The sequence below is a fragment of the Ambystoma mexicanum genome, chromosome 8, assembly GCF_040938575.1.
Source record: "Ambystoma mexicanum isolate Mex_15411 chromosome 8, UKY_AmexF1_1, whole genome shotgun sequence".
Taxonomy (NCBI): Eukaryota; Metazoa; Chordata; class Amphibia; order Caudata; family Ambystomatidae; genus Ambystoma; species Ambystoma mexicanum.
In genome coordinates this window covers 228,138,457-228,160,002 of record NC_090929.1, presented here as the reverse complement: position 1 = coordinate 228,160,002, position 21,546 = coordinate 228,138,457, and the positions used below count along the sequence as shown (strand labels likewise).

The following is a 21,546-nucleotide window of genomic DNA, read 5'->3' as shown; positions in this document are numbered from 1 at the left end:
CCTTTCCCATGCCTACACAAAAGCAAAAACTGTTACCATTGCCAATGCTTGTATACATGTGGAATCCAGCCCTCATTCTGTATGCTTTGTATATCTTTGTCTAATTCTCTGTAAATTGTGTAAATACTTCTAAATACTTTGCTGAATCCCATGTACATTTTGTTGTGATAATACACAATTCTATGCAAATTTCATTGTTGCTTATTTCATGTCCCCTCCACTCTGCAATGACTTTTACACTATCTTAAGCCTATGATAATATGCAAAACTCTATTGTTACCTTTGTACCTGTATACTGTAACTGTAAGAAATGCGCCCAGATGCCTTTGGGTCAGGTGCGCAATACAAATAAAATAAAAAATAAATGCATTGTATTCCTTTGGCTACCACTAACTTAACCTATTTGTATAGCAGAAGTCCTTTCTCACTCGGCATCATAACCCAAAATTCTCGAGATTCTCTATGGGAACACTGTGAACACACTGTCCTCACCTCAATTGACTTGTGCTTTTTTTACTGTAGTACTTGCATGCTACACGCTTACATTTGCAATTAACCTGTAGAGTTTACCTGTGGAGTGCCATGTCTCTTCATTCTCCTGGAAAACCCTGTTTGAGCTTGGTAGCTTCAAATAAAGTATTTTATTAAAAAAAAACCCTTCTCCTGCAAAATAAAAAAAAACATAATACAGTGAAAGGTGTTATCTTGCAACAATGAGGCCCCGATTGTGCTTGATAATATGTCGGTTTTACCGATGCTAAGGAGCTGGAATGCAACGCTATTTTATCAGCTCACTGCTATTCAAAGCTTCTCCTAACTGGCTGTTAGGGAGAATTCTCTTATAAGGCTAATTTCCCAAACCTAGTGAGTCCCCCAGCAGCTTTGCTGGATTTTTGGGGTTTGTTTTTTTCTCCTGCTAAGAGTGAGACTCTTTTACTCCCACTCTTAGGCATGACTGTTTGTGTGATTTTGGGCTATGGGGTCTTTTACTCCATAGGGTATCGTCTGTTTTTGTGTGTATGTGTTACACAGCACCCTCAGTGCAGTAACACAGGGGTGTCACAGTGACCTCCAAACATAGACTCCATACCCTGGGACTGACTACTGTCTCCCAGGGCATGTAAAGTCATCATTGGCTTTACTTGTCCAAAATTGTGAAGAGAACCAGTACAAACCATCATATTGTGGAAGTACTGGTAAGGGGTAATTCGATTGTCCCTGGGCCTGTTTTCGAGGGGGTACTGTCCCGTCCCCCTTCGTCGAGTTTCTGGCTGTTGGCAGTGGTTACCAAGCAAAATATTCCACCGGAATATTCTCTATGGGATTTTCCCATTGATTTTAAACGCACACTTTTTGGTGCAATGTTAAAGATATCGCCGGTTTATTTATTTAATTTGAAATCACTGGTTGGGTCTTTTTGCCAGAACTCTATTCTAAAATGGCGTTTGTGTCAGTCTCTGTAACTCTGACCAAGGTTGAGCCCTTTGTTCCACTATTTTGGCGGGCTTCTCCACAGAAGCCCTCCAAATGGTGCCACTCTGTCTGGGTTCCACAGGAAGGGTGGAGGGGGGAACTGGCACCCTGGACTGCATTGCCTTAGCAACCCAAGCCACACTCTACTCTGATTGGCTGTTAGGCAGAAACCTGTGCAGTTCCCTTAGGGACCACTGCAAAAGATTTAAGACTACAGGTGTTGGCAGTAAACCCACTTGGTAGCAGTCTGTACCACCCAGATTTACCTGGTAGCTGTGGCTGAGCAGTCAGACTTCCCTCAGGAAGAGTTAGGCAGTATGCAAAGTATACTCAATAAGCACTCAAATACAATAATACAAGCAAACACTGACCAGAGCTTTGGTATCAAAGTATATAATTATTTATTTAAAAACACACAGTTGAAACACTCCAGCACTCTTATTGTAAAATATTCTAAACACAGTTACTATTATGATATATACACCCCTTTTTCCCTATTAGAAAATCACAGTAAAACACCACTTATTTTCATACAGAGGTGAGCGCTTAACTAGATTGCACTCTAATAAGTTTGTGAAAAAGGGAGGGAAAAAGACAAAATAAGAAGAGGTACACCACTCTACGATTCCAGAACACTGTTAGCAAGGCAGAGAGCAAAAAGTCACTGGTAAGCCAACGTCCAAAGGCTGGGCCCACTTTTAGAGAGAGCAGAGCACAAATGCGCCCAAGATCACACAGTTACACTAGGCTTAGAAAGTCTTGCAGAGGGTTCAGAAAAGCGTTTAGAGAGGCTTAGAAAATTTTAGCCAAGGTGTCCCAGGCTAACCCAGGTTCGAAAGCCGGGGGCTAAATCTACCCCGTACAGTCGGTAGCAAGGGAAGCCAGGCGGGGCACGGTACCTTAAGTGGGAAGGATCCTCCAGCGGTGGCAGTTGTTCCTGGTAGTGGGTGCAAGTTGCGTCGTCGTCCAGGGGAAGAGAAGATCTCGACTTGGAGGAAAGATGAAGGTCATTGCACTACCAGGGCAGAAACCAGCCGCAGAGTTTTCCTGTTAAAGGTGGTACCTTGGTTTCGCGGTCGTGGTAAAACGTGGTATCCCGGTTGCCGGGGTGCTTGGCACGGGCAAGGCGGCCACGAGATACGTCGGTAAGCGAAAAGACGGTGAAACTGGTTATCCCCACCAGTTAAAGGAAGAAGACTCTCCGGCGGGAGATCTCCTCTGTCGTTGGGAAAAAGTGGTGAGACGGTCCAGCAGGGCTCCACCGGTCGTGGTGTCGTGGCAGGTCGGCTCAGCTTCTCCCTCGTCGGTTTCTTAGGTCCTGTGGCGACTTCTGAAGTTCCAGTCCCCAAAGCCCTGCTTTTATGCAGCAAACCCCCATTCACTCAGCCTAGCTGTCACTCAAACATGCTAAGTGGTGAGCCGGTCGGCTCACCACTTGGGCCAATCAGGATGGAGTGTGACTTGAGTTGCCTAGGCAACTCAGTCCAGGGTGCCTAAATTTCCCTCCACCCCTCCTAAGTACCCCAGAAAGAGTGGCACCACTTTGGAGGGCTTCTGTGGAGAAGCCTGCCAAAAAGTGGAACAAAGGGCTCGACTTGGGTTGGAGTCACAGAAGAGAACACAAACGCCATTTTAGAATCAAGTTTTGGCAAAAAATACCAACCAGAGAATTAATATTAATTAAATAAACCGGCGGTATATTCGAGGCTACCGTAAATAATTAAATAAAGATAGTAGCCTAAAACAATGGGAAATCCCATAGGAAAATATTTGCGGTTGAATATAAAAAGTAGTATCCACTGCCACCAGCCAAAACTCGATCAGGGGGGACGGAGACGTGCCCCCTCGACTAACAGACCCCGGGGCAATTGAATTGCCCCAGCCAGTACGTCCACAATATGATGGTTTGTACTGGTTCTGTTCAGAATTTAAGACTAGTAAAGTCAATGGTGACTTTACATGCCCTGGGAGACAGTAGTTAGTCCCAGGGTATGGAGTCTATACTGGGGGGGTCACTATGACACCCCTATGTCACTGCACTGAGGGTGCTGGGTAACACAAATCACAAAAACACATGAACCCCTATGGAGTAAAAGACCCCATAGCCCATTAAACACATCTAGATTCAAAGAAACACACTCAAATCATGCCCAAGAGTGAGGGTAAAAGAGTCTCACTCTTGACAGGAGAAAAAAATAAACCCCAAAAATCCAGCAAAGCTGCTGGGGGACTCACTAGGTTAGGAAATTCAGCCTAAACAGAGAATTCTCCTTAACATTGGCCCAGTGGTGAGCCGAGCGGCTCACCACTTAGCATGTGTGATTGACAGCTAGGCTGATGAATGGGGGTTTTTCTGCATAAAATCAGGGCCTTTGGGACTGGAACTTCAGAAGTCGCCACAGGACCTAAGAATCCGAAGAGGGAAGAAGCTGAGCCACCTGCAACCGACGACACCACCGGTGAAGCCCTGCTGCAACAAACTCACCACTTTTCCAATGACAAGAGAAGATCTTCTGCTGGAGAGTCTTCTCTCTTTGAGCTGGTAGGACCAACCAGTTCGCCCTTTTTCACTTCCAAAGATGTCACTTGGTCGAATCGCCCGTGCCAAGCACCCCGGCGGCCGGATAGCCAAGCTCACCACTTTTGACTGCGAATAAAAGGACCGCACCTTTTAATCGGGAACTCTGCGGCTGGTTTCATCCCTGTGAAGTGCAACAACTCCATGTTTCCTCCTCGACGAGAGCTTTTCTTCCACTGATCGGAACCACGAACTTCAACCACTGCCAGGAACAACTGCCCCCGCTGGAGCTTCCTTTCTCTTTAAGGTACTGTGTCCTGCCTGGCCTCCCTTTCTACAGATTGCTAAAGGTGACCCTTAAATCCTTGGCTTCTAAACTGGGTTGGCTCCAGGCCTTCTAACTATATCTTTTGAAGGACCCCAACATCTTTTGAACACTCTGCAAAGACTTTCAGTGCACTTTAAACCGTGTAATCCTGGGCACATTTCACTTTGCTCCATTTAAAGTGGGCCTGGACTATGAACTTTGGCTCTACAGTATAACCTGCCTTTCTCCCCTTGCTCTGAACTCTTAAAAGTGTTAGGAAATGTTTTATTTTATGCTCTGCCTTTTCTCCCCCTTTTTAACCTAAACTATTGGAGTGCCATCTAGGTTAAGCGCTCACTTCTGTTTTAACAAATAGTTGTGCTTTAACCCCGATTTGTCTGATGGCTAACAAGGGAGGTGTGTATATTTAACCTGACTGTGTTTTAAATTACTTTTCATTGACAGTGCTAGTGTATTACCTAAAGTGTGTTTTAAATAAATAATCATATACTTTTTATACAAAGCTCTGGTCAGTGTTTGTTTGCTCTACTGTGTTTTGGCCCTATTGTGTATACTCTGCATACTGCCCTACTCTTCTTGAGAGAAGTCTGACTGCTCAGCCACAGCTACCAGATATATCTGGGTGGTGCAGACTGCTACCAATTGGGTTTACTGCTTACTCCTGTAGTCTTAATCTTTTTGCAGTGTTCCCCAAGGGAACTGCACAGGATTCTGCCTAACACTGGCCTCAAAATTGAATTGCAGAGTACTTTATGAACCACATCTGAACCATCACTGGCAATGGCAGGACCCAGTTAATAGAGCGTTACAGGTAAATGAGCGTTGGCTAGCAGAGATTTGACTGTATTTAGCATACCTTCTGTATATTTGACTACCAGAACAAGCCAATCATTTCTCGTTAACAAAATCCTCCCTGATGTGCACAGTTTGCAGTGTCAATCTTTAGAGATGCACATCATTTTTTTCAGAAATTGTTTTTGTATCCCTTACCATCAGTTGTCAACGTACAGGTTATGTTTTTCGCTTTGAAATCAAATTTGTCTATTGACCGGTCTTTATGAATGGTTATTATATATTTTCCTTTTATCCAGTTTTAAAGTGCTATTGCTTCTTGGCATCTTTTGATATATACACAATTCTGGTGAAATGTTCTTTTTTAATAGCTCGTTTCATTTCTTTCTTGAAACAAAGTGTGAATGTTTTGTATTTGTGAAACCCACTAAGTGTTTTGGAAAGTACTAAAGTTATTCTGTTCGAGTTTTGTATCACCTGCATTTTTTTCATCTAACTATCTTGAACATCATCTTGCATGCCATTTTTCTGCATGCTATATATCATTTTGGAATGAGCACATAGGGATAAAGTGGTGGTAAAGCATGACATACAAGTGTGCATGTTTGTAATACGTCTTATGATTAGTCTGGCTTTTAATCGACTATTAGATATTGTGTTACATTAAAGAAAGTATTTCTATGTGGCAACCACATTGTCCATTTTCTTAGTTATTTACAAACTTGCTGTTTATAAGAAGAATACACAATTAAAATGATTGTAACTCAAAGGAACTTCATGGTACATGTTTAAATTTGTTACATGTGTTTGGAAAGGTATGTTGTGTATAGGAGTGGGCCGCTAATCACCTTAACCCAAGGCAGGCCCACCACTTAAGAAGCGAATGCACAGTTGTACGTAAAGCAAGTTTATTGTACAATCATCCGGGGAGCAACTAGATGACTCTGACAAGCCAAACTAACCCTTGTCTCTCCGAACCATATACATTGACACATTATATACATTTGTGGAATAGTTAAAACACTCCAATATATTTTTACAGTCCACCCCTGCATGTTATTGGACAAAACCTAAACAGAAATGGCATATTTCTCCAATTCTTCCATTCTCATTGGCCACTTGTTATCTCAACTATCCTCTTCCGATCATATTCAGAGCACACACCTTCTTGGGATTTGTCCCCGGTAGGTCATGACATCAACACATTGTTACACATTCATATACAAACATAATTAATTACAGGTCACAACTGGCCTGAAACCTCTTAACCTTAAACATAATTTCACATGGTTTTCATGGATACTCCAAGTAACATGAGGAAAGCTGAATAAACAGGTTATTTGAACTGATAACTATCTCGTCCACCCCAATCTTACTGGTGCCCCAGAACATTCTAATCTAAATGACTACCATTTCAGCACGCATAGCACATCTGAGAATACAATTGAAACCCCTGGATATTGATTACTTTGGCCTCGAGCGCCACTTCACCGCATGTTTATTACTGGTCAAAATAAATGGCTGGTCCCTCTGCAAAACTTCAATGCACTTAGAGATTACATCTGCCTCTTGCGTAATTACCAAGCCATAAACGTGTCCTGTTCAGCAGCTGACCATCTGCTTAGTTAATCATTTCTTCTCCTTCGCCCTTCACTGCTGCAAAACGAGCTATTCCCAAACACTCAGAATTCATCCTGTGACCTCCCTGCTCCATAGTTCTAATACATTTATAAAGAAAGACCAACACATGTAGATTTATAAATTCCCTATATGTGTATCTCAGTGTGCATGCATGTTTAAGAACTGTTTCTCCTCCATGACAGGCCCCCCTTCCTTGCATGCGCATTATGAAACTCTTTGTTGCCAGCTTCTGCGCACTCAGTAGCACATTATATCTTATATATTTTATTTTGCGGTTTTTGCATCTTTGTACGTTTGTGAAAATCTAATATGTATCAACTTTAAACAAAAAGTAAAACTAATGTAACATCACATTTACATTTAACTACACTGGATACATATGAAATTGCAACTTTGCACCCAGTTATGCCGCACCCCCACTCACAAATATGGTGTTCGCAACATGAACCCCTCTTTATCATTGGGACCTTTCCTGACCACCGCAACATTTGCTTCTCTGTCATTTACCATTTTAATTAAGAAATTACTTTTGTTGTTCTAGATTTGCTCCCAGTTGAGTGAGAGGCTTGAAAAACAGCAGTCTTCAAATAAAAATGAAATCGAGAAAATACGGGTAAGCCATTACATGTGTCCTTGTTTTTCCTAATCAGTATTTTCTATGTAATCCACCTTCAGTGCTTAAAATGTATTTTCTTTGCTTTTGCTCAGATGTTCTATTTAAAAGGGATTGCATCTTGCAAAAGAGATTTTGTGAAACGAGTTTTTCATTCTCATTGAATTGCATTATAAAGCAATACATAGATCTCTAAAAGGAAATCACATCCAAAATGACCAAAATAAATATTTCAATGGATTGCATTCTCTTACATGTTCCTCATCTTGATAGACCACACCCTCAGCCCCAGCTGCTCGAAGAATTTCAACAGAAAATGTAGTGCAGCTCGCTGTCGACGCCTTCACGCTCAACGGTGCCATGCCTCAACTCCTGACATGACGTCATTGATGTACTTATAGCATGCCCCACACCCCTGTACCTGAGTTCCTTTTGTCAGCACGCTGTTCAGAACATGGCTTGCTTAACATTTTTTCAGCATCAGTATGTCGGGGCCCAAGTCTTCGAGATTTAAGCCCTGCTGCAACTGCAGCTCTAAAATGTCCACCATGGATCCGCACACATTTGTGTCTAAGGATGGAACATGACATGGAGAAATATGTCTCCAGTCAGTCTATGAACACTAAGGTCTTGATGGAGTGCGCAGCCAAACCGACACTAGGTAGGCCCCCTACTAAGTCACGGGTCCAGTTGGCCACTAAATCTTTGGGAATCGACAACAAGGGGGCCCACCCCTGAGAAAAAGATAACTGGGAAGGCAGGTGGCAAAAAATGTCAAAGAAAAGGTCTACACTCGTGGTGAGCCCACCACTCTTCATCATCCTCCTACCACTTGAAAGAAAAATAAGCGCAGACATAGGTGCGATTTGGACTCATAAGAGTAAAGGGTTCAGTATTACTCTTCCAAGGGGGCACGAAAATAGGAGGCCAAACAAGGGCAGAAGAGGTTTTCACGCACCAATAGGGTCCCAGCTGGAGTAGGTGGGCAGCAAAAATCCAGACTTTTTAAGTGTCTGGGGCGCCTGGGTCATCCAAGCTGTTTTGAGTTGTGCCCCATGCTTCTCCGGTTGAAGGAAGAGTCTTCAGGCAATGCAGCAGGTTGGAGTTGATCACCTCTGACGTCTGGATTCTCCAGTTGGTGGAACAGTGCTATTGCCTATCATTCCTCAGGAGGCCCAGTGACAGAGCATAACCTCTTCCTCGACAGCCGGAGCCCGACCTCCAATTTAAATTGAGATCTCTGCTGCTAAAGTGCGCAGTGGAGGAAGTGCCGGCCAGGAGAGAGGTACAGTTTGGTGTTCTCCCTACTTCCTGGTGCCCAAGAATGGAGTACTACTCCATCCCATCCTGGACCTCAGGACCTTAAAGAAGTTCCAGGGGAAGGACAAGTTTAGGATGATGACGCTATAAGAAATTTTCCAGGATCTTCAATCCCAGGATTGGTTGGCATCGCAAGACCTTCAGGACGCCTACTTTCTTTCAATCCATTGGAAGCATAGGCACTTTTAAAGGTCTTTAATTGGAAATGCTCACTACCAGTTCGGAGTGCAACCGTTTTGTCTGGACCTCCACACCCAGGGTTTTCACCAAGCTGTGACGGTGGTACCACACCTCTGGAGATCCTGAGTATTATGTTCCCATACTTACATTTTCAGAAGATGCACATGCCATTAACACAGAGGCTCCAGTTCATCATAGTGGTCCTGCACATTCGGGTGAGGCAGGCTTGCCCCCCACCCCCAGCCATCATCCACTCCCCCATCACCAGCATTGTACAAATGGTCACACAGTTCCAGAAGTTAGTGATTGCAATACTGTGGCAACATGACCGGTTGTGGTGGGCCAACTGGGCGAGCATGATGGGGGAGCCTTTCTGAACACCTTGGCCAGAGGCTCAGGTGGTCATGGATGCCTTCCTGAAAGGCTGGGGTGTCCATTTCGTGGATCTGCAGGTTAGCAGCTTTTAGTCCCATGTGGAGTGCTTTTGGAATATCTGTCTGCTTTTGCGCCTTCCGTCTGGGGGGGGGGGAATATCCTAGACAGACATGCACTACCTCAACAAGCAGAGGGTTGTGCTGTCATTGCCCCTTTGCGCCCTGTGTAGGGAGCCCTTGCAACTTTGGTTCTAGTTCTAGCAGTTGGAGAACAAAATCTATATCTTTGCGGTTCATCTAGCAGGGACCGAGAACAGGTTGGCGGATGCTCTAATCAGCCAGATAACATTCTCTCACGATTAGGAGATCTGCCCAGAGGTCATTTCTGATATCTTCTCCCTTTAGGGAGCTCAGTCAGTGGACCTGTTTGAGACAGACAACTCAAAGTGTAAACAGTTCTGCTCAAGGGAGTTTCCCCAAGGTTGGCATTGGGGGACGCTTTCTTGTTGGAGTGAGTCTTCGACCTTCACAATGCACTCCCTCTGATCCCAGTCATCCTGTGGATTCTTCTGAGGTTAAGCTTGTTTTGGTCTTAACTGATCCTAATCACCCTGGATTGGGCAAGGAGGATGTCGTACCCGGTCTTTCTAGAGTTGGCTGTTGGACCACCTTGTGGATTTACTTGAAGGTTGAACCGTTATCCCAGCCGTAGGGGCTTGTGCTTCATCCGAACCTAGAGTATCTCAACCTACATGCGTGGTTCTTGAGAGGTTGAGGTATGATGTCTGGGACCTGAAGGATGAGGTTTTAGAGATGCATCTGGATGCGGACAGACCTTCTACCAGGTCTGTCTACACATGCAGATGGAGAAGATTTGAGTCATGGTGTAAAGACAGTGGTACAAACCCCTTGTGATGCCCCATTTCGGTGTCGATGGATTTTTCATCATCTCTGGCCAGACGAGGCTTACAGATAGGCATGATACAGGATTATCTGGCATCTTTATCATTCTTCACGAGACCAGCTGAGCAAGGTTCTTTTTTTCTCCATTCCGATTGTGGCCGAGTCTTTGAATTGCCTCGTAAATATGCATCCCCCAATGCCCTTTATTGTTCTGTCTTGGGAACTTAAGTTGGGTCTCTACTTCCTTTTGAGCCATTACATTCATTATCCATCAGACTATTTACACTGAAAACAGCTTTATTGGTGGCCATTACATAAGCTAGCGTGAGTGAACTTGAACCACTCTCTTGTCTGCCACCATGTATACAATTATTTAAAGAAAGCGTTTCCATGAAGGTTCGACGCAAGTTCTTTCCAAAAGTGGTGTCGTAAGTTCATATTTCCCAGAGTATCAAGTTACCTGTTTTCTTTCCACCTCCTGTCCCTTCCAAGGAGGAGAAAAGACGCCACAGGCTGGACCCCAAGGGGGCATTTAGCTTATATCTGGCCAAGACAACTTCTTTTCGGCAGTATGACCAACTGTTTGTTGCTGTCTTACAACCAAGTTTGGATCGAGTAGTGATTAAACAAAAGATCTCTTTGGCTCATTCTGTTCATTTCAGAATATTATGAGATGGCCTAGAAGGAAGTTCTGCCAGGCCCCCTGGAGCACTCTACCACAAGTGGGGCTGCCTCATCAGCCTTGCAGAGGGGTGTGACGGTTACGGTTATTTGCCAGGCCGCCACATTGCATCCTTGCATACCTTCTCTAAACACTAGAGCCTGGAATTTGCTTGGGGCAAAGATGCCCATTTAGGTAGGGCAGTGTTGCAGAGTGTTTTGATATACATCTTCCAGCCTGCATACTGCTGTTGATTACTTCTTTGGGAGTCTAAAGTTCTGAAATCTATGGGAGAATGCAATACTTTGGAAGTAAAATTACTTGCCAAAAATGTTGTTTCTATGGATTCTTCTCCCGCAGATTCCTCATTGACCTATTCCCCGCTATGAAGCTTCTCTAATCTTCCTTTGGGTGAGTGGTAAGAGTTATTGGTGCACTTGTGTTCTGGTCAGCTCAGCCTTTAAAGAAAAAAGGTTTTTTGATGATCCAGTTTTTTCTCGATTGTTTTGCTTTTCAGTGTATGGGAATTGATTCCCTAGATTGCTGAGCATAGGGGAAACGTGTGGGCAACTGAGGTATGGGGGCGTAGAGCATGCTAGAAGTATGATCACAGACCTCCCGACCGGATTCTAGGAGTGACGTGGTCAAAGCTTGAGGGAGACATCGAGCCACGCTGTGTCCTTTGTCGAATTTTTCTGAGCAACTGGATTTGATAGGATGATGTATGAAGACAAGGAATCTGTGGGAGAAGAATCCGTAGAAAGAACATTACCTGAAAGTAGGGTTTCCTTTCCACAACTATAAATAATATATTGAGTTATTTTTTCAATTCTCTTTGCATTCTTGAAATGTTTGTGTTCTAAATGCTCTCCCTTGATACTTGAAATTACAAAGTTAAATGAAACCTTGCCTCAGTTCTGTTTACTGTAAAAGTTATGTTGCGAGGAGGGAGGAACAGAGCACTCGTAAACAAACCACTTTTATTCTTAGGTAGTCAACATAGGATGAGGGTAGACATCAAGACATGGGTATAATTTGACAGAATGGGCTTTTTTTTAGGTTTATTTATCTGGATCAACACTGTTTCTTTTAAGCAAAGGGGCTATCCCAAGTTGTCCCTCATTCCTACCTTGTGGCGTCGGCCACTCACCGGAACGTTACCACACAACCACGTATTTCCCACTTAAAAATGAATCCTAAGGTCCGGGCAGATTTAAGGAAACTCTGGCAATGACTTGAGGAAGAGCTAAAAACAAAACCTGACAAAGCCAATAGGTTGTGGCTTTCAAATGTCAAGTGACCTCACATTATCCAAAGATGCACTAATGTCATATGCCCTCTATAGTCACCATATGCAAATGTGCCGTGGGTATATGAGAATTCCATGCTCAATGCCTGGTAAGTCATTATAGGTGAGGTTCAGCCTTGAAGGTTAAAGGCGACATATGAGAAGTTCAGACTAAAAGGCCCCAATGAGACCACTATAAATCTGGAATAGTCGCCATATGAAAGGTGTCACCCCGCATATCCAGTTGCTGCTAAAATATGCCAAGTCACCCTACAATGCTTCCAGAATACCATTATATGGTATAGTCATAGGCAATACGAACGTAATATTTACTTTTTGTATTCACTAGATGCTTTCTACGAATTAATAAAATGCCTACTAATAAAAGCCTTCCAAAACAGCAAGCATTACACACTTCACGATGTTATCTGAAAGCATGAGGATATACTGCACATATTAACTTTCCATGTTGTATTAGAGGGCTTCTCAGAAAACATTAAATCAACAAAAAACACAAATAACTTTCAGACCCTGGCTAGAGGCCAGTATTAAAGTTCACACCATTTCAAGTGCTCAACATAAAACAGGTGCACACTTCAAGCAAACACATATATGTTTGTTCAAGTCGGGGATGTCTAGACCCTGAAATTAAATTGCCAGCAGCAGCAACTGGTTGTAACTAACAGATGCGTAAAGTTCACCTTTCAGCAAGCAATGCCAGAAACGTACAAAATAATTGAATGATGATGCATCACTAAAGTACACGTGTATTCACACACATTTGCGAACTAATACTATCCATAGAAATCGTTTGTGCTCCACCAAGTCTTTCTAATGAGACACATACAATCCATCAACTAAAAAGGGTACATTTAATTTCGAACCAGCGTGCAGTAATTGAGCAGGTTTAACTTTGGAAAATGGACCAAACCTCCTCTAGTGCATGAGTAAAAAAGATACTGAATATGAGTCATAGAAGATGTCGCGTCTGATTAAAGCTATGGTAGGAATGGTCAAAACAAGCGATATTTGAAATATCCATTTTTATAATACCACCCATTTACAGGTTGTGATTACATGGGAAAATATACAGCATGAGGACCTGGAAGTACTGCAGTGCTTAAATAGCCTACATTAACGCCAGGCAGTACTTTCTATGCACCCCATGTTATAAATATCCCATGCGATCCCAACTTGCAGTTGGGTGGTATTTTAAAGTTACGAGGAATTTCAAAGTCACTTATTTGTATAGTTAGCACCAAAACTGCCATTAGGCATATGCCATTGAAAAAGCAGAATTCAGTCTGGAAGGTGAAACCAATACGAATATAGCCTGTCTGCAAATGGGTCAAAAAGCTTCCAGGGATTATGAAAACTATGCCGAGGATGACTAGGGCAAAACAGGCATTTATATTGCATTGAAGACTGAAAAGACCTTTTAAGGGTGCACAGCGTTTCTTGTAAGTGCAGAGCGGCTGACCTAGTAACCCATGGTTGTATGTTTGTATAAACGCATGTTTCTGACTTTTTATACACATCTGATAATAGTTCCGTGCAAAGTGGCATTCTCCATGAAGTGCACACACCAATAATTTACTTTTTTGTCATGTTGGGAAATAAAGGTGACTTATAAATGTGCTTAAAAGCTGAAAATATCTCATCATACCTTGCATGTTTTAATTAGGAAAAGTCATCAAATGCGGTAAGGTGATGCTTATTTTCTCCCCTGAGCAGCTGGTAACAATGGAAGAATTAATGTTACTCACCACTCCGAAATAGGCTGAAGATGTGGAGGAGTGACCGTGGAGATGATGGTGGTACAAGAATCGATATTCAGCCTTCCATCCCAGCTCCCCTGAGTACAAGACTCAGGCTTCCTCAAAGAGGGGCTCTTTTCTAATGTACCTCTCTGCTGTTTCAGTTATGCCAGACCGAGGTGTCAATTGAATAAAAGAGCGGAGAGAACACACACCGCCAATACCAATGCTGCAAAGGAATACAAAGATATTAGACAGTGTTGAAATTAAAGCAATTAATCAGAACAGTTGTATATTATGGGAAACTACCTAGGTAAGTATTGGAGTAGAGCTTCCCCGGGGTGGATCTACAAAAAATATAACACAATGAGTGGGATAATTCTAAATAGCCTTCTAAAGTATCAATCCCAACTAATATATCGAACTAATAACAACTAACCTGAATAAGGATATTTTGAGAAAAGTAATCTAGGAAACAGAAGACAACGAAAGGAGAAAATAACAAACAGGAATGTTAGTATAGGGAAGTAGCCCCGAACGGCACGAATGTCGCACTAGTGCCGGGTTGGTGCAGTTTCTGCAGAGCGTTTATATGCACTTGAAGACAAGTTCACAATATAGTCACTCAATGTCCCAGAAGACAAATATCCAAACAAAGTCATGGAGAGGAATAATAGCAGAGACGGGATTTGTCAATTATAAGTATGTACCTGAGCACACACGCATCCAGAGTAGGTGTAGAAGAGTTCCGGATTGTTGACAGCAAGTCCTCTGCGAGGAAGGCTTTGGTTCCGTGTGCAGAGGCGGTAACCTGGAATGAAGTACCACAAGAGACAGCAGGAAGCCGGATCCAATAACGTTCCGATTCAAAAGCCAGACGAGCACGACAGGAGTAAAGGAGGAGGCAAGCCAATCCAGTAGTCAGGCAAGGGTCAAAACCAGGAAATCAGATAAGGAATCGTGTGGAAAAGACACGAACTAGTAACGGACGTAACCGCTTGTAGCTTTTAATGCTAATTAGCAGCAACGAGCCCCTTGAAAGACAGTGATTTTATAGCCGTATGGGGGCGTGTCTTGCCGCAAGTCTTCCACGTACAGGACGTGTCAGCTGACCCGGAGTCTGTCGTAGTTTGTACAGGCGCTATGGCAACCTGTATCTGGTCCACAGAGGAGCTTGTAGAGAAGTCGTATTCTGCAAGGAGGCCCGCAGGGAAGCCCGAAGTGTAACAATTAAATGCAAGGCCCTTGGCCCCACAAATTGTCAGAAATCAATAGCTATCAGTTAATTTGCCCCACTTCTGTGGGGAAAATGTACTCACTCGCATTCACCTTTGACACTGTGAAGCACACCATTGTCACAAGTAGTAAGTAATGTTGGTATCGATGATGGGCACCCACGTGGAGACTCGGAACAGCACAGCCTGTGGTCTCTCTCTAAGTCATGCACTCTGGGGCTGTAAATAAAGAAGCAAGCTTATTGAAAAACTGCCATAGGTCAGGTGCGCAACGTAATTGAGCTGACAGGGCTGAGGCCCCCTCCACCCACGAAATGTTAGCTTAGGGGCGGGGCTTCCGTGCCCTTTAACAAAGTGCAAAGGATCAGGAACCTGCTTCTGGGCGCATTTTATTCCGTGGCAAATCTGCTCGGGCGGATAATCAGGCACTGCCCGTTTCCCAGAGTCACATCCCCCTGAGACACATAGGCTGCGTCCCTGGCTCTGCGCCAGTGCCATAATGAACTCGACAACCCGTTTCTTTTGTCATCAGCAGCATAGCCTTTTGTAGTGTGGGGATTGGCGTATGAATGATACAGAGGGTAAGTTTATATATATATAACTAGATATTTATTACAATTACATTAACTATACCAACAAGTATTAATGTACGGGAAAGAAAGGAGGGAGCTAGCTGCGCCATACAAAGCTGGAAACTGTTGCCCTTCAACCAGCGTTCCACATTCCACGACCCGAGCGAAGGGCCAGTGTCACTCCTCCACCTTGCTCGTTGAACGCATGCTGCCATGGTTGGGTCAGGCATGTGTGTCTGCAACCAGGCACCCCTCCTATCATCCAGTTGAGATATTACACATCTCCTTTCCTTTATATGGTTCACAATGAAGTGCTTCAAAAAAAAATAAAAAAATAAATAAAAAAACAAAGAAAGCAAAGAAAAAAGAGAGTCACACATAGTCCTCGATCCGTTTAGGCAGTCAATATGGTCTTCCCCATCTGGACTTGCGACCGTTGTCTCTGGGACGGATTGACAAGGAAACATCTTTTGGCTTAGTTTTGTTCCTAGAAACATCCTTCCTCTCCTTCACATCCAATCCATCACCACCATCCTGACCAACACCCCTCGCATCGATACTGACATTCTCTCTGCCATTCCCATTGTGTTTGCCGTTGCTGTCCTCACACACCCAAATCCTCTCAACATTCCAGACCCTACCATCTTCCGTTCTGACAGCATGCCTAAAAGCCTCTACCACCCTAATCGGCAAAGACCACTTACATGGGCCCACACTAAGAGCGGGCGGAAGCAAAACTCTCACCAATTTACCCACAACAGAAGTCCTATCATATTTGCTACTACACCTTTTCCTGTCATAAACCAATTTGTTCCTCTTCTAAACTCCTCTGATCTTCTCACACACACTACCGAAATCCTTCTCCACCCCATTCCCTTTGGTATCTAACCACACAGGCGCCAATTTGGTGTTGGCTTTCCTACCCCTACTGAGTTCAAATGGCGAAAGACCTGTGCTGGAATGCGGTGTAAAACGATGAGCAACCACCATATCTCTGACCGCTTCCTCCCAATCTACACCCTTAGACCAAGACATCCTAATTGTCTCTTTCAGAACTTTGTTGAAACATTCAACTATCAATATAAATGAAAATCCTGCCAGCGGAATAAATTGAAGATACTCAAACAGGCCACTAAAAGGCCTACGGGAATGCCACGTCCTGATGAAGAATGGATATCATCGGCTTTCGAGTTAGATGTGTAGTCTACATCGAAACTACTATCTGTTAATCGTGCCAGGTATATTGTACTGCATGTCACATTGTTCCTGTCCTGACACAAGAGTAGTTGACGCATAGCATCCCTTGGCTAATTTTAGCATTTTTTTCAATGTTTATGTGTTCATTATATTGTGCAGTGCTGTAACTAACCATTGCGGTTGGCTGCATGATCCTTTAGTGACCAGATTGCCCTTTGTTGATTTATTTTTTTGGCCCTTTTGCCTTCAGATCTGAATAGGCGATCGTGGTTTCCCTTACCAAGTGACTTTCCTCGTTCGCACGGGAAACCCCTTTTTGGGATAAATCTAGTAGCATCTAGGTCTACTACGATTTATTTCTCTGACTTTTTCACTTACAGCCAACAGTGAAATTAACATTCAGTCACTTTACACGATGCACTTTATGATTGATACATTAATGTTGTCAACTTGTGTATTTTTTGTATAGAATTTCAGATGATTTAATACTTATTTTAACGAGTACAAATTCTAAATAAATACAGTGTTTTTAACGATTGTTTAGTTCTTAGTGGATTGATCTGTGTTGTGACCCTTGGGGGTCCTTTCCCGTTTTGGTGGCCTTTTAGTGGCCTGTTTGAGTATCTTCAATTTATTCCGCTGGCAGGATTTTCATTTATATTGATCGCTGCTTCCCCTCTGCCAGCGAAGTAGGGGTAACCCACCTCTTTGTTTTGCGAAACATTCAACTATCCCATTTTTCTGGGGATGATATATCAAGCTTGTTTTATGCTCAATAGAGTATCTTTGGCAGAAATCTGCTACCTCTCAGGACTTGAATTGGGTACCATTATCCGAGAGGATGCTCCCTGGGTATCCTTCCCTTTCACATATGGTGGAAAGAAAGTCAGTAACTGTTTTTCACCGTAATACTAGATGCTATGAGCACTTCCACCCACCTAGTGAGGAGATCTATAATCACCAGACAATACTTTTGCACACCGTTACTACACACTGGGCCTAAGATATCCATGCCCACATCCTTCCATACTCTGCTAGGTATTTCCGTAATCACCATCGGTTGTTTCACACCCACACATTTTGTCTCGCTATTATGACAAAGGATACAATTTCTGATGTGACACTCTGTAAATCGCATCCTGGCCACCAGAAGTCACTCCTTATTCTTTGCTTGGTCTTCATAATGCCCTGATGACCTTCGTGTCCTAGTTCAATGATCTTCCGGCGTAGACTTGACTGAGGAATCACTTTGTCTCCTCTCATAACAAACTTGTCATGAACATGTAGCTCATCGGCAACAGGCCAAAAATCCAACAGGTTTTCGCCTTTAAATTTTGACTTGTTCCAGGAACCTTGACAATTTAGTAACCCCGTTAGACTTTTGAGACACTCAGCACTGTCCCACTCAGACTTTGAAATCGATGCTGCCTCAATACTTGGAACAACTTCCATATCATCTTCCTCATCAACAGTTTCTGAAACATTAGTCAGACGAGAAAGACAATCAGCTGTGACATTTCTTACTCCAGGAACTTATACCACTGTGTAATTAAATTCTTGCATCATCATCACCCATCTTCTGATTCTGTTAGAAACTCTGTCCAGACCTTTTGACATGAACACATGAGTCAGTGGTTTGTGATCTGTTCGAAATTCAACCTCATTTCCCCATATAAAACTTCTAAACTTTTCAGCTGCCCACTTTATCGCCAGGGCCTCTTTTTCAATTGCAGCATACGACAACTCCGCTCCCTTAAGCAACCTAGAGGCAAAAGCAATCACTACTTCACGACCCTTGTCCTCTTGGGTGACAACTGCTCCCAACCCAACATTGCTGGCATCAGTCGTGATGATTATTTTCTTGTTGTTGCAGAAATTCTTCAGGGCAGGAACGGATCTTATAGCATCCTTAATAAAATTGAACTCCTCTTCACAGTCATCGTCCCATTCAAAACTCCCCCTCTTGAGGAACCGTGTGAGCAGCAAAATCTCTGACAAATTTGGAATAATACTCCTCCATTCCAATAAATGTGCAAACTTCTTCCTTGCTGCACGGCCTTGGCATCTTATTGATGGCATCAACCAATTGTGGCCTTGGAGAAACTCCTTCCGCAGAAATCTTGTGACCCAAATACTCCATCTCTGAACAGTTGATTTTGCATTCGTCCTTACTTAGTCATACCTGCTCTGTACAACTTCTAGTACACATATTGCAGCCTCTCGTCATGCACAACTTGATTCTCGACATGGACCAGAATATCATCTTGAAAGCAAATCACACCAGATGCACCTTTAAATAAATTATGCATTACTTTCTGGAACACCGAAGCTGCAGACACCAAACCAAATGGCATCCTCTTGAACTGATAGAGCCCATCAGGCGTAATGAATGCAGTAAGATTACGGGAATGTTTGTGTAGTTTAATCTGGTGGTATGCAGAAGTCAGTTCCCAAGTGGAAAAGAACTTCGAGGGTCCAATTGTGGAGATTATTTCTTATATATTGGGAAGGGGGTGTCGATCAGGAATGACACATTTATTCAATTCACGCATATCGACACAAATTCTGAGTTTCCCTGATTTCTTCCTTATGATGAAGAGTGGCGAAACCCATTTGCTAGCATCAATGCTTTCAATGATTCCCATTTCCTCCATCTTCCTTATCTCCTTTCTGACTTCTTCCCTCGTGGAACGAGGGACACTTCTCAATTTCTGGGCTATGGGATTATGATTAGGCCTTAAACGTATTTCATGAACATAGCCCTTAAGACATCCCACACCATCTCGAAAAGCAGCTTGCACCATCTCCGTATAGTTCACTTTATTCATGACAGGATCCTTACTTGGTTCACCCCTATCATTGCTTATAGCAAACACAGAGTCTTCAACGGTAGAGTTTAACTTCACCTGCAGTTTGCTCTGATGTGTCCAATTTAGGTGTGGTGTCTTGCCCACATTTGTGATGTAAATTTTGCCCTTGGCTCTCATACCTTTAAACTTCAATCTCCCCCAGTACCACCCTATGGTGTTAATTTTCACTCCACCGTAAGCCCTGGGGTTGATATCAGTCTCATGGAGATACTCATGTTTTTCCTTATTCCATAGATGCAGTGACAACGTGTATTTGGCACCAGTACCGATCATCATATTTATCTCCACACCATTGACTGAAACTATGGCTTTGGGACTCTTCAAAACTTCCTCGTCATCATCACCAGTTATAACAAACACACATTCTTCACTTTCTTCTGCTCCGCTATGGCTACTAGCCGAATTAGCTCCTATCCAGTTCGTAGAGGTATTCCCCAGTCTGCAACACCTTGAATAATGACCTTTACCTTTGCACTTGCTGCAAATGATCTTCAAAGCTGGGCAATCTGGGTCATTGGCCCAGTGGTTGGTACTGTCACACCTATAACACCTTCCTTGGCGTCTCCTCCTCAGATTCATGGACCGCTTGTCAGGACTATCTTTTCTGTTCCGATCACTCACGGCTCCCTTATGACTAGTCCTGTATTTCCCTTTATCAGGTTGCGATGACCCATGTTGTCTGTTAGATCTTTTCCTTCTCGTAGAGATATTATTGATCATGGATATGGAGTCGCCTTCTTCAGCAGCATTATCAGACGCCCTGACAGATTTAGTGTTGCAATTTTCAAGTTTCATACGTATCATCTTATTTTCCAATTCCTTCACACATTCCTCTGTATGTTCCACTTCCTTCGCTACACGAAGTACTGTGTCCAAGGATGGATCATTTTCTGACCAAAGTTTTTCTCTCACTTTGGTACTACGACATTCCAGCATAAACTGGTCCCTAAGCCTTTCATCAAGTTGCTCATTAAAATTGCATGACTTGGCTAGTTTTCTCAGGGCAGTAATAAACTTCTCAACGCTTTCTCCCTCCTCTTGTGTTCTCTTTCCAAATTTATACCTTTCCAAAATAATGCTTATTTTTTTTTCAAAATGTTTGTCAATCTTTTTGACAGCATACTCATATACACTCAACTCAGAACCTTCTTCGCTTGACACCTCTGGCAAAGTTTCATATTTCTCTTGACCAGCTGGGCCCAGGCAGTGCAACGATGACGACTTCCTTTTTTCTGCGCTGCAATTGGGGCCGCAAACAACTCTGGCATAATTCTCAAATGACTTTATCCACCTCTTCCACGGAACACTAGGTTTATCAGTACTTGGCAAAAAAAACTCAGGCGGGGGCACACTGCTGAAGGCCATGTTGCACTACGGCGATAGATGATGGAAAAACTAATGCTATGTTGTAGAATGTTGTTTAAAGAGTCCTTTGATGCATAAGACAACTATCGCTGGGACACTTGATATGTTTGCTTCTGGGTTGGAACTGATACTGCCTTGCAATCTTTGCAGTTCACTACGAAAGCTGCTGTGGCAGTACACTGAGGTTTGAATGTCAGTATCCTTGTACACATAAAGTTCATGAAATCTCTGTGTTTAATCTTGCTAGCTTGCACAAATGGCTTATTGGTGCCCACTTTGCATGTTATTTTTTTTTTTACAGGTATAGTGTCAGTGATTAAGAAATGCGCGCTGTGCCTTTAAATATAGTTCAGTGTAAAATCCCCCGTTGGATGCTCGCATTACATTGTAGCAGAAAGCAGGCGATCCGAAAAACTTGTGTATATGCCTTTAAAATATCCACAGGTTGCACAACGGAGC

General features: G+C 43.2%; 1 protein-coding gene across 5 annotated transcripts in view; it reads left to right on the top strand.

Moving 5' to 3' along the window:
• Positions 1–21,546, top strand: part of RABGAP1 (RAB GTPase activating protein 1) — a 3,038,993-nt gene that overhangs the window by 2,932,336 nt on the left and 85,111 nt on the right. For all 5 annotated transcript variants that reach the window (XM_069609645.1, XM_069609642.1, XM_069609641.1 and 2 more), the window contains one exon: positions 7,294–7,365. In XM_069609645.1, coding sequence (XP_069465746.1) covers positions 7,294–7,365 — 72 coding nt within the window. The remainder of the gene's footprint in view (positions 1–7,293; positions 7,366–21,546) is intronic.